The sequence below is a fragment of the Ischnura elegans genome, chromosome 7 (assembly GCF_921293095.1).
Source record: "Ischnura elegans chromosome 7, ioIscEleg1.1, whole genome shotgun sequence".
Classification (NCBI taxonomy): Eukaryota; Metazoa; Arthropoda; class Insecta; order Odonata; family Coenagrionidae; genus Ischnura; species Ischnura elegans.
Window position 1 is genome coordinate 71,460,837 of NC_060252.1, and position 14,608 is coordinate 71,475,444.

A 14,608-nucleotide genomic window follows, 5' to 3' on the forward strand; every position below is an offset into this window, starting at 1 on the left:
GATAAAAGCTTCCCAGAGTCTATACAGAGACACCAGAATTGTAATTGACACAGGGAAACTGATCACCCAAGAAATTATCATTAACCGAGGAGTTAGACAGGGTTGCAGCCTATCCCCAACCTTGTTTAATCTATACATAGATGACGTTCTAAGAATGTGGAAAGAGAATAATGTATCACCAGGCATAGAAATAGGACCATCTCAATACTTAAATACGATGCTGTTTGCTGACGATCAGGTTATAATACAAGATAAAGAGGACAAACTCCAGATGGCAGTACACAGACTACACGAGTTGAGCAAGCTATACAACCTGAGAATTTCAAAAAACAAAACAAAGACTATGGCATTTTTAGGAAGCAACCCGATAAGAACAAAAATTGTTATTGAGGATCAAGTCCTGGAGCAAGTGTCGCACTTCCAGTACTTAGGATGCGACATAACATATGACGAGGAAAAAGATATTATAAATAAGGTTAACACTTTCCAGAGAATATGTGGCACTATCAGAAGAACTCTAAAGAACAAAACAAGAAAAGAAACACAAATAAAATTTTACAAAGTGATGGCAGTCCCTACTGTACTCTACGGATCAGAATGTTGGGTAACAAAAAAGAAGGAATTAAGGCAGATAGAATCGTCTGAAATGAAATTTTTAAGATCAGTTAAAGGTTGCACAATATTGGATAAAATAAGAAACACTCAAATAAGAGATGAACTGGGTGTCCAAGCGGTCACTGACAAATTAAAAGAATACAAACATAGATGGAAAGAACATTTACTTCGAATGCCAAATGAAAGAATTCCAAAGCAAGCAATGGAATATCAACCATTTGGCAAGAGAAGTATAGGAAGACCAAGGAAAAGATGGTGATGTGGAGCCGGAACAGGCTTAGTAGCCTAATCCTGGAAGGAAGAAGAAGAAGAAGTATGTTAAGTGAATTTTAGCATTAATACGAGGTATTAAAGGAGTGGCCTGATCAACCACTTTCTTTTTCCTTTCCTTGAAGCTCTCTGAAGTGGAAGCCGCTGTCGCACTCGCGGAGTGGAAGGAAAATATGACAGACGAAGACAATGAAGTTACATCTATATAATTTACTACTATTAGTCATTGGCAGAGTAATCCGGACGGAGGGCACAAAGGAAGTTCCGGTGGATATGACAGCTGGAGCCTTGTTCCGGCAGTTGCCGAACGTCACGCTCTACGAAACAACCATCCCTTTGATATTCAAAATTCCTTATCAGCCCGGAAAAGATTTAACTCTAATGTATCAATATTTGGAGGAAACGTGTAATGAGTCATGTGGGGAGTCAAAGGAGATCTTGCGGAGGGCGGTATCTAATTGGGATTGGAACAACTGGGCGAACACCTTCGGTGAGTCGCATCTATCCAAAGACGGTACGGCCTTCACAACCTCCTATGCTCTGCCGGAGAGGCGGCACACAGGACGGATGGTAATCACGGAGCAAGAAGCGTACAACATGGAGCGGGACCTGAAGGAACTGGGGGGACAATGGGACATGGAGATGGCTCCCCTCACAGTCAGACCCTCTCATCAGTTCAACGCGGAGAACGGGGATGTCAGACTAAAACTTCTGGAAGTATTGACACTTATTCGAACACAGGCTGACATTCTCTGTTCATGTCAACATCGGAGACTAGACCCCATGGCTATAGACGTTAATAACTTAAGAGATAAATTAATTCTCATTAGTCAAAAAATAGGGCTTGATGGGTATGAATTGGCTATAAAACACCTATCCAGGTATTTTATCCTTAGCATGATGGATTGTTTACTGTCTCCTAGTCACCTCTACTTGATTCTTTTACTTCCGTTGAAAAGACAACATTTTGTACCTGCATTACATACCTTTCTTCCAATACCTTTCGCCAGGGAAGGGCACACCTGCGGAATAAAAATGCAAGCAACGAACTTCGCAATCTTAGCGGAACCCCGGCGGATACAGATGAAGGTACTGGACTGCAACCCACACAAGGACGAATTGTGCCTACTGGGAGACCCTTAGGGGGAGATGCTGACTACAGTCCGCTGCGCAGAGACCATGGTGAAAGGGGGGTCGGCAGCCAAACTTACACCGGTCTGCCCGATTGAATGTGTACCATCCGGTGACATGGTCGTCACCAAGATCAGCACCACGACCTACGTCATAACCAACCCCCCTGCCAAAGCCACGGTTCAATGCGAGTGGGCGAGGAATCGCTCAAATTGGGCTACAGAAAATGTGGGCGCCTTCAAAGTGGATCTCCCCTGTGACTGTGTGTTGCAGTTAGGTGATGCAGAGTTTTGACCCCAGTACCCGTGTCTGTCCGCATCCGAATCCGTAATTGTCCGCAGACTAATTCCTGCCCCTTGGGCTTCTATTCCCTCCCTTTCCTTACCCCCCTATGATTCCCTGAACTTTGCCACCTGTGAAGTACTGAAAGACTGTGTGAAAAGTGCCTGGAAACCCATCAACCCAGTGACCATAATTTACCCTTCTTTTGCCGTGTGCAGTCTAGTCATCTCAATCGTGTCAGCATTAGGGACATTATACATTGCATACCGAATACTGACGAGAAGGAAACAAAAGATGGACCCTTTATTAACATCAACGCCAAGGGAAAATAACATGTGCACGTCATTCAAATGACCCGTGTGTCCCAGAACAATAGCTCTGAAACCACCACCAATTGAGACAATACCCTCTAGAAGACCTCCCGTTGTGACCCCAAGACCTATTTACAGTGAAATGAAAGAACCGGATTACCTGCCAATGCGTGACTTTGTGAAGAAATAGTGATTGTGTTTAGGACTAGATTTTACAGAATAGTGATTGTGTTTAGGACTAGATTGTACAGAATTTTTTGTTAATTGGTAGGAAATGTTATAATCAGCTTTTTATGTCAGTGTTGGACTCATTATGTGTATTACTAGAACATCATATAAGTCTCTTCTGTGTTTTATTCTTATATTACAATGAATATGCAGGCTGGGCACTAGTGTCATCGTGAGACCCTTTACGTGTATGAACTCGCTTTGTGAATTTCTGTGTGAATAATGTGGACTCAAGCAGCTATATGACACTTCCTGTTGTATAATTTTTGTGGTTCTAGTCAACTCTCTCAAACTCTATCTGGCCACTTTGCCCGGAGGTCGAAGCTTTAAGGAGGGGGTGATGTTGTGTCCGTGCCCACGTTCATGCGGGCTCATGAGTGCAGACGTGAGTGCGGACGCACGCAGTGCACCTGCACCTGCGGGTACTGTCGTACGATCAAGGGCACCCAAGCTGGAGGACGAGCACAAAGTCACCTCCCAGCGTCCTCTAAACACTTGGGCGGATGTTTCACAACCGCACCCGCGTCGCGGAGCGGACGTGCGCTGACTACAGGAAGCGCTGCGGTTAGCGGTTGACGTGATTGCAAGACCGAGGATGGTGCAAAACAGGATGTGCTCCGCGTATAAAAGGGAGAGCCTTCTGCTCACAAATTGTCAGTCTTGGCCTAACGTTGGAACGCACCCTGCAGAGCACTAGCCTCCCAGTGACAGAGAGAGAGAGAGAGGACTTTAACCTGTGACGGCAAATAAAACCGTTATGAGTTTGAAAGTCTGGCTTCTGATTCTCCCCGAGTTTCCCCGGTTGTAACCCGGACGGTCCGCGATCCCGTTTTTGAGGGTCCTGGTCGCCCTAGGGATGCGACAATATCAATACTTAAGAACATGTATGGATAAACCTTTTTTTATACAGGGTATTGAAAAAACTTCAAATTTTCAACAATAATTTAAAGGTGATGGTTTTAATACGTCCTAAGGGAGCAGAAAAACCTGAAACATCAATATATATTAGACCACTAGATAACCAATTGAAAAATAAAATTGATTATTCAATCAAGATATGTATTGACAGTTTTAACTAAGATTATTTGCTAGGTTTATTGAATTATTGTCATTACAGAAATTTTCATAAGAAATGAGTTCATCCACTTACTCCTCTTCCTGATTCCCAGATTGTCCAAGCGTAAAATCAATAGCATCTGTTTTCGGGTCAACTTGATTGATGAAGGATTCTCTGTGACGTTGAAGGTAGCTGTGAAGATTTCCGTATCGGCAGTATTCTAGTATCACAAGCAGTTCCTCTTTATGTTGTTCATATTATAAGGTAGAGAAAACAACAAGAAAATGTGATGCCCAAAGATTTCCCATTCATACATGCCTGTAAACTTTTATTTCCAAATATAACGCTGTATTTTGTGAATACACTTAACATCCATATATTAAAATAATACAATGGTGGATTTTTCCACACTATACTTATGGCACTCAACCGATCATGGTTGCAGCACATGAGCATCTATTTTTAAGGCACAGAATTAATTTTTCTCTATACGACTAGATATGCCCCAGGAGGAAGGTAAGGAGGGTCACGTCAGGCAAGGGGTGGGGAAAGGTGGAAGAGTAAAAAACAGAAAAGACCATTGGTCGTGAAGGTCACATAGCTTGGTCATGGGGAAGGGAGAAAGAGGTTAACAAGAGGCGAATCACAGTTCTCAACAATGTCATTGCACAACTACAGCAGAAGGTCAACAATCTGGAAATTTAAACTATGAGCTGATCGAAACAAGGGAAGGTTTTCCTTAGTTTATCAAAATTTCTTTTTATAAAGTTGAATCACTGAAAATATAGCTTTCGAAGTGGTGTAATGCAAACTAGCTTTATGTGTGGACAAGTTGAAGATTGTTTATGAAGTTAATGCCAAGTAGTTTTTCCAAAATACGTGCTTATAAGATTAGCTGTGATTACTAATATTAAATATATGAGTTTAAATTCCCAATCGATTATTATTTATGGTTACGTACTGTAAGTGGGATTTGATAAGTACCGATAATTTTACGTAAGTAGGTGTGCAAATGACATGGAATTTGCGACAGGTGCACGTTGAAAAATATAGAGGAGCAAAATATTGATTTTCTAGTTGGATTGTAAAAATGTGCCATTCTCCTTCCATTCAATGGTGGTCTCATCAACGTTACTTTAATGACTTATCAACCTTGGTGATTTTACTTCAAAAACTTTTTCAAATGTTTTGAATTTCTTATAGTCATGTCATTAATCATACATTTTATTAATTTGAATGGGTTTTTTCTCATAACTTGACCCTTTACTCAGCAATGCATCATTTCCTCTGATGCTAATGCACATTCTGAAAAAAAAGTTTAACAGTGTTGCCTGTATTCAGGGAACTGATCTATTTACGGAAATATTGTTAATCCGGAATGCATCTAGTCCCAAGTGTCACAGAATATAGATCTTCTACTGCATGAGCAATTTCATATTACCGAAAAAAATGGGCCCTTGGTCAACTTGGTGTAATTACACAATGTCAAAATTACTAAATTGATTAAAATCACACGAATGATGATTTTTTTTAAATCGAAAGGTTTTATTTTAATGTGGATTATTCACAAAGAAAATTAATCTTTATGCCAAGTTGAAGAGTTAACTAAAATGCAAAATAGTAAAAAAGTAAAACTCACTTTTAATCAAGTTGGTAGTACAAGCACCAAGAACATTCAAGACATTCAGATGATGTCCAATGTAGATTAATATTTTCAGCTCGGTCATCAAGGCTTTCAGGTGAGATATATGTGAGTGAGCTTTCACCATCTTGACAGCAACTGTTGTAGATTTCTCACCATCTCGAATTCCCTCTGCTTCTGCCTTCACAACTCGTCCAAACGCTCCACTACCCACTTGCTTGCCTTAAAGAAAAAGGACAATTTTACCAAGGAATAGTGAATCACCTTGAAATTTCATAGGAATTGACCATCATTTATGATAAAAATGTTTACTTTGAAGTCACATTAGTGGGTGCTTACTACTTTTTGTAATCTCTATATTTAGGGATGCGTCACGGAAGTAATCCTAACACAGCCAAAAATTAAGCAATAGAATATATCTAAATTGATGATTGACAATGATTATTTATCTAAATTCATGTGTCCTATATTTGCATTTTGTGTACAACCTACAGATCTCTGGACAAATAAAAAAATATTATTATTATTAGTATTATTAATATACTAATATGCTAAACCTATAGATCGAGAGTCACTGACATAAGACTAATATCCCAACTATTGAAACTTTGGGCCTTCATCCTTTCTAACATACTGATTTTATTAAGTATAGCAAGAGATTTGGGAACAAAAATGCAGTAAATTAAATAAAAATAGCGTTAATATTGAGTTCCCCACTTTTTGGGTCCCTTGTTTTTGTATTATCTAGGTGTACAGTACTTGCCAAGTATAATATTTATTATCAACTTTTACCTTCACCATTTGTATGCTCATCAAATTTATTCGAATCTGTGGAATATATTTACATATTAAATAGGTAACAATATTACATGGATGTAAAATATGAACAGATTTAAAAAATTGTGAAATGCGTGCAAAATAGCCTGCCTTCAGGGGATACAACCTCTGAAGTTGCAGGGTCCAATGCGTTGATCATTCCTGTTCTAAGATATTATAGGAGTATCTATAATGAATGAATTGCATTAGATCATATTAAGGGAAATTCATAATAATTCTTACCAAATTTTAACTTTTCCCTGGGGAATTCAAAATCCGGGTTGTATGGTAAAAGTTCTGCCTGTTCATCTATGCCTAGATCTGGATCAATGGTAAGGAGGGCTCCTTCATGAAATGTTGCAACCTCTAGAGCACTTAAAGCATTTACATTTTTCTGAAATAAACAAAAAACACGATGTTATAAAAAAATTATTGCCCCTATAGTTACTTAAAATCTGCAGTATGAAAGGCAATTAAAGTAACAAAAATTGCCACAAGAAAAATTTAATCTGCCTTAAGGACAGAACCAAATGCCTTTGGATTTCTTGGCCAATTCTGGTGCACTAAGCTATTCAGGATGCTTAATTCTCATGGCAACTTAATAGAGATTTGTAGAGCTGAATGCTTTACCATTGTACGTTATCAAAGATGATGTTGCTAGGGATACAACGAGTACACGAGGTTAAGAATTGACTGTGGCATCAGTCAGGCTTATCTGCCCCACTATCCATTACAGACGACAAGGTTACAACAATGAACAGTATAAACCTTAAAAAGAATTGCCACAAGAATTAAGGATACTGACTTTAATTGTGTTCTACATAATTACTAGGCATGAAAAAGATATGCCATCCCATTCATGGTAGGGATGAAATTTGTGAAGTCTCACCTTCAGAATTTCATTCTCACAATTAAATACTAATTGTAATGTGATGAAACACACATAAGTGGCATGTGTAAGGATTATTCATGAATGTGCATATAAAACAAATAAAATAATCTACCATTATGCTAACTTTGTAATTTTCCGGCGAACAACTGACTTCAATTATGCTTGCAGAGGGAAAATTACATATGTAGTTGGTGAGTGGTAATTAATGTTTCAGTTGAAATAATCACTCATTGCACTTTGTCATATTATTCAGAAATTTTACAAATAAACTTGACTCTGTCGGAAACTTACCCTCTCCCTTCTTATTCTGTAAATAAGGTAAACCACTAATCCCAGTAGAATGATAAATGCAATAGCAATGCCAGCTATCAATCCTTTATTTGGTGCAGTTGTCGGACTTTTATCTAGAAAAATAGAAAAGATCTTCTTTCACTTAGAAATACTCTGATCATTATTTTTAATGGCACAAATAAACTGCTATGTACTTTCTTTAGGAGATGAGTACTCAAGAACCACTGGATGAATTCTCACACTGAGTAACTTTGAGATCAAAGGTCCTGGAGATGGTTCCTAAATTGTTCTTCAACTTGCAGACGTAAGTTCCTGTATCATCCAAAGTAGAATTGACAATAGCCATTATTTGCTTTCCCTGCATGAATGTAATATGTGAATCATTTCCTTTCACTTCTATTCTTTTTCCATTCTGAAACGAGAAAAGGAAACATTTAAAAAGTATTGGCTACATTTTTTTATTATTTTGCATTTAAACCACCAAGCTCAGAAATAAGTGCAGGAGAGTAGCTCTCTGCTTATTCCCCAATAATCTCTGGGGTGCAGGCCTTTTGAGGCATGTGTTTTTGCCTTGCTCCTTCTGCACTCACTCTCTGCCTGATCTCAGTTCATCACGGACTTACCTTGGTCCATATTATTTCTGGTTCTGGATTGCCTTCATTTACACAGTCTAGCTGTATTTGATCCCCAGTGTACTCAATGTAAGAAGTTTTCTCTTGTTGGTAGATAAAGCGTGGTGGTTTTTGCTCTAAAAATTAATTACACAAGGATATAATTTCAGTTTATGAAAAACGTCAGTGTTTTCACTTTATGAGTGGGGGATTTTTTGAGGGACTGATGAAAGCAATGGCGCAGCGAGGGGGGGTTTTAATTTAGTGGGTAAATCATCAAATAAAATATTTTTATAATGTGAATAAATCCATAAAAGTCGTTGGGAATACCCCAGTAAACTCTATCATCGACTGATTGCATTGTTCATCGGAAATTCTCACCTTGCCCAGGAGTCTCGAGCGGTGTCAAGAAATCTCGAAGGGGCGAGACTTCTCGACTCTCGTCAAGACTCTCGACCCAGGCGAGACTCTTGCCGCACCGAGAGTCTCGTTTCGACAATGCCGAGAAATGAAATTCTCGTCTCGACTGCCGAGACAAGACTCGCACAGCACTAGATAAACCCGCCCCCCAGAGCTCAGAGAAATTTTTAAGTTTAATCCACTTTACTTAATTGGATTGATATTACTAATAGAATAGTGTAAGTATGAATAAAATAGCCCTCAGAAAGCCGTAAAACTCACCATTTTTAACCGTTTATCTTAAAATTCCGCAATTTATCAATCTTGCACCTACTCCTTATCCTGGTGGGTATTCCATACCCCCACACAATCCGGTATTAGTTGCACCTAACCCCCCCCCCAAGCCTTAATTCCTAGCTGAGCTCCTGGATGGAAGGATAGCATAATAAAGAATGTAGGAAGAGTTACTAGGTATACCAATGCATCCAAGGGTTAATCGACAATGACATTTTGAGGGTGTAGTCTGCGATTGCCTTTAGACTGAATGGAGCAGTAAAACAGCAGCATTTTACAGTTTATACAGTGAGGAGCAGAACCTAGAAGATTTAACATAGACACTAGCTTTCACTGGAAGACTACCTTGAAACCTACGATTGAAAGACAGGGGAGAGAAAACAAACCCTTTCCAAAATGACCTGATCATGATCTTCACTATAGCAAGCGGAGAATTTTCTTGCTGCTCCATTCACCCAGATGACAGTGACAGATTGCATCTTTGAAACGTCAGTGCTTATCAATCCCCAGACCAGGTGGTAATCTCCATGAAGCCATTAAGGCGAAGCTACATCCGCTGTGCAGCATTTACACGGCGGAACTTTACGCAATTAAAATGGCTTTGGAAGCCTTGAGTGACGAAAATGGCTCGTTTGTCATATGCACGGACTCCCGTAGCTCTTTACAATCCATTTCTGGCTTCTCACCCATGCCTCATCCAGTTGTTCAACGCATTCATTCCACGCTGCTGACTCTAATGGGCAAGGGAATAAGTGTTTGTTTTCTTTGGGTTCCGGGACATGCGGGGATACATGGAAACGAAAATGCAGATTTGTTGGCAAAGGAAGCTCTTACTAACAAAGAGATTACATCAACGCTAGTTCCGTACGAAGACCTAAAAGTGTCACTAAAAAATGTTGTACTTGAACAGTGGAGGGAGTCGTGGAGGACCTTGAATGACAATAAACTGCGAAGCATCAAACATACAACGTCAGCTTGGCCTTCCTCTACCAGGATCAATCGAAGGGAGGAAGTAGTTATCACTCGTTTGAGGATAGGGCGCTGCCCTCTGACTCATGCCTTTCTTTTTACCGAAGAGAAGCAAGCTCCTCAATGTGATGAGTGTAGGTGCCCTTTAAGTATCCGACATATCTTGACAGAGTGCGACAAATACCGTGACGCGCGGACACGGTTCAATCTAGATGGGATCTAGAATCTATTCTAGGAGACCACCCCACCAATTTAAGTAGTACAATTTTGTTTCTCAAGGAAATAGGTCTTTTTAATAAAATTTAAAAGTTCCCCTCTATTTTATGTAAACAAATTGCGTAGTAAAGATCCATTTATAATGTGTCTTGAATCAAACGATTGAGTAGTGGTGCAAAATGACCCTGCCGTCAACGCACCCTTTTGCCCAATTCTACTACTACTACTACCAGGTGGTAAATAAAGAACTCTTTCAACATTCAGTATGTTGGAAAAACATCAGATCTTCCATCACAACAAAGCATGGTTGACCATTTGTCAAATAACTGGTGCTCCACTGTATTATTTAGTACTTTCATTCATAGATCATGTTATTATTAATTAGTTTTCTTACGTTTACTACAATCACCACTTTGAGTCATTCTGCTGGTAATGAGTCTCACAGATGGATAAGTCCATTTCTTCCTTACCCTAAAAAATTATTATCTAGAATGCATTATACTTACTGCTTATAGTCAATGTCCCTGTCTTTGAAGTAATTGCATTTGTATTCCCCAGTGAAGGCAGCATTTTTGCTTGGCACAGATATTCCCCTTGGTGATGTTTTGACACATTCAACAAATGAAGTTCACTCCGTATAGAAAGTGATGTCTGAGATTCCTTAATGAGGACATCTAAGGGGAAAAAATAAGAATTGCATTGAGTAATTTAAAAGGAAAGTGAATTACCTACATTCATATTTCGTCATCAGGAAAAATATTTAACCTTTAGACCTTCTGATTTTAAATCTCTGTTTTTTTATCCAGCTACCTGATTTATAATAGTACGCACTTGCATTTTAAAAAAATATGGTAGACTTCAGGAAAACACTCAATATTTGCTCACTGAATATAACAAAAAATATATTTTTTCACTCAAATTGAAGAATTTCTCAAAAAGTTGAATGTTCAAAATCTATGGATTATGAACTATAGAAGACCCAAAACAAAAATAACTTTGGTTACATACTAAAGTCAAACCTTCTTATAACAAACCTCTGTGAAATGGGTGACCTATACAGAGCAATAAATAATTTAGTAAATAAAGTCTTGATTTTCCTCCCATAAGCTATACATATGCATTTCTACTCTTTATGGAGCCAAACTCTTTCCATAAATATTTCTGTACAAATAAATACATCTTTGGCCCATCGACAATTTCTACCTATCTTGAAAATATGTATGTATGTAGTAGGATTCCGTCAGTATCAGATGTTCACAGCTTTTACAGTCCCTTTGTCTGTGCTGTTCAGGGTGTGGCACCATGATTTAAAATGACAATGCTTCAGATGCATTGAACTAAGGAGAAGATAAAAATTAAAGCACTAGCTTCTTTCTCTCAGTGCGATGGGCTGATATGTTGGCTTTTCCACCTTGGACATAAAGTGCATTAGGTCAATGTAACGGCTGCTAATAAGTAGGTCTCATTTTATGAGAATACAATGATAAAATTTATTTTTCAAACAAGAGTGATTTTATTGATCAACTTGACATAGAATGGTATAAAATCGTTTCAGGTTTTTCTTGGTGGAAATAGATTTTTAGTTTTTATCATTGACAAAGAATCATAAGCATTCCTGGTGTACTTGTAGCAGGGATTCTGCTTGGGTTCTCCCTCAAGTCAGGCTTTCCAAGGTCAAGGTTTTGGTGCTAAACTCGCAAATCATCCTCAGGGAATATGCACTAATCGCATGTGACTAGTAAGTACTTGGCAATTTTATACAATGTAGCACCTTAGGAAAAAAATTATGATGGTGTTATCGAACTAGCAGCAGGAGTTCTCTGGTTCTCCACTCCGTCAGGTTTTTCATGGCACGATGGAGAACCTCGGAAAAACTCCTTCAACTAGTTCAATAACACCATCATAATTTATTTTCCTCAGTGCTACATTAATCAAATTGCCTTCAGCATTTTTCTCCAGTACTCTAGGAAGAAAGTTAGCACTAAGAGTTAAATAGCCTACTTTGCCCATGGTTTGACCGATGCCTCTCAGAATTCTGTCCCTTTAAATCCATAACAGCTTATACGATGAGTAGACTTCCTTATATCGCAGCTAACCTCTACCTCATTATCTAGAAGTTGACCCATAATCTGCAACCCAATGGTAATGGCTTTGAGCTTAGCCACAAGATTAGAAGATGTAATTTCCTTAACCATTAACATTTCAAAAATTACTTACCTTTACTTTTGAACAGTTGTATGTATTGTGAGCTATTGAATTGTTTCCACATCCACACAATTCCAACCGAATATTTATAAATGGAAACAGAGCAGTTGAAAACAGCATTATCTCCTTCTGTGACGTCTTTGGGTTCTTTAATATAAAATCCTTCTTCAGAATCTATAAATATGAAGAAAATGTTGTGTGAAAATTAATTTTGCTAATGACCACAACTGAACTTGTACAGCTGTTTCATAACTACTCAGGATGACTTTTCAATCAGTCATAAAATCACTGGCTGCTTACATATTTGAATGGTGTATTCATGGCTAATGCATGGCAGTATAGAAGCTCCATATATTCTTGCGAAAATGTATGATAACCTCTTTTGGAATCATGCAACATTAAATTTCAGTTTTAAATGATGCAGTGGATAAACATATTTAAAGATGATTTAAAAAAATATCTTCCCGCAGATTTCCATTGGACATTTCACTAATTACCCTGCCCTGTCCCACTTCTTATATGGAATATGATGGCACTTCACAAGTTCAAAGCTCCACTAATAGGGTTTAACATCTGGCTGAGGTTGCTGTGGAGGTCAACCACAAACTTAAATGCTGTATTGGTCAGCATCCATATAATGGTGGTCTGCTCTATTTGATTTTTTAAATAAGAAGTTTGGCTTTAGCACTATATATTTCTCCTAGTTTTCTAATCTTCCCTTTAATTTTATAATAAGGCCTATCCCCTATCATAAAACCTTGTTTTTTTCCTCCCACTTCTCTGGTAACCATACATCCTCTAACATGTCTTTCAGAAATATTTTAGGACATGCTTCTGTCCCTCCCTCTGTCTCCCTCTGTTCCCTCTGTCCCCTGAACATTTTTCTCTTAATTTTTTGCCCACCACTTCCTTGTTCCCAATGCTCTTGGTCTATCTGACCTTTAATTAACAACTAAAACAAATATTTCCCACCTTTTCCATTCTCTTCTATACCCACATCTCAAACACATGAATAGGGTAGTTTCCTTCATCAAAGAAAATGAAAGGCATTGATTGCGATTCGTTACCCACCATTACTGTATTCATAATATACTAATTATTTTGTTTTAGAAATACCGGTTTAGACGAATGGCAATGGTCCATTTTTACCCTCATTTGAAAAATGCCAGATTGGCACCCATGCGATGCCACTCCACGTGACGTCACAGGGACCTAGTTTCTATCGGAGAAGATAGGAGTTATACATCGTCTGAGGTTACCAATGCATGCATGAGGCACAGAGCTCAGGGAAACATGTCTTAATAATCACCTATTAAAACTGGCTAAGGTCAGAAAGTTTTCTTCATTTGATAAGGTATTAATAATCCTTATTTAAGCCAAGCGCTACCAGCCAGCAGGGTACTCAGCTACCTGTCAGCATCCGGCGTCGTATCAGCGCTAAGCCTCGCCTCAAGGTCACCTCACAGGGCGGCAGCGGGAACCAGAAATACGTCACACGGAGAGATTTCCCGGCATTCATACTTACGCGTCGCGTTTTCGTGCGCTTGAAAAATTTCACTTTTCATTTAATTGCGAAAAATAGATATCGTCATTTAAAAATCTAAAAGGGTGAAATACGTACTCCAGGAGTAATTATCTTTCGATTTAGGCAATAAAAAAATTATAGGACACCACCCTATTCAAATGACCCTTCTTCAAAGTCCACATTTCTGTACCATGAACCATCACGCTCCAGATCAGACACATCTCTAGCCCCTTACGTTTATGTAACAAAAGATGATCCTCTCATAAGCTCTTCCTCGTTCATTAACAGTTTAGCTGATACTTCCTCCATGAACTAAGGGTATATTTTGGTGGTGGAAATTTAACCTCTTTGTAGCCACCAAAACCAAGAGGGAAGAAGATGCCTTGCAAAGGCTTTTCATATGGAAATTTTTCCCCTCTCCTTTAATTTCCATTATTTATGAATCAATCCTTCCACAATAGGAGCCCCATTGATATTGCTAGCATAGCCCTTCATAAAAAATGTGTATGTACACTTTTTTGTCCCCTTTTCTGTGTCTTTTTCACCATCACCAAGATAACAATATCAATTTCCCATCCCCTCCTCAACATTTTATGATGAAACATTTTTGTTTTCTTCAGACCTTTTCTGGGCCCAGAATAGGCGATTATCAGATGCAAGATTTGCTTATGGGTGATGCTTACTTGATGGGTGCCTTTGATTTTCATCAGCACTGTAAATTATTTTATAAACTAAAGTCTATTGCATATCAACATTTTGATAACTATATAAAACTGAGGCAATGTGAATTTAGACACAAAATGCACTGGATGATAAATAAAAAAGGAAATCAATGCCAAAATCTTTACCACTAA

General features: G+C 38.5%; 1 protein-coding gene across 1 annotated transcript in view; it reads right to left on the reverse strand.

Moving 5' to 3' along the window:
• The window catches only part of LOC124162126 (vascular endothelial growth factor receptor 1-like), a 68,403-nt gene that overhangs the window by 19,423 nt on the left and 34,372 nt on the right, over positions 1-14,608 (reverse strand). The window contains exons 11-18 of the mRNA XM_046538538.1: positions 12,242-12,403; positions 10,531-10,698; positions 8,159-8,283; positions 7,776-7,947; positions 7,536-7,648; positions 6,596-6,746; positions 5,534-5,758; positions 3,988-4,135 (exon numbers count right to left, since the gene is read on the reverse strand). Coding sequence (XP_046394494.1) covers positions 3,988-4,135; positions 5,534-5,758; positions 6,596-6,746; positions 7,536-7,648; positions 7,776-7,947; positions 8,159-8,283; positions 10,531-10,698; positions 12,242-12,403 — 1,264 coding nt within the window. The remainder of the gene's footprint in view (positions 1-3,987; positions 4,136-5,533; positions 5,759-6,595; positions 6,747-7,535; positions 7,649-7,775; positions 7,948-8,158; positions 8,284-10,530; positions 10,699-12,241; positions 12,404-14,608) is intronic.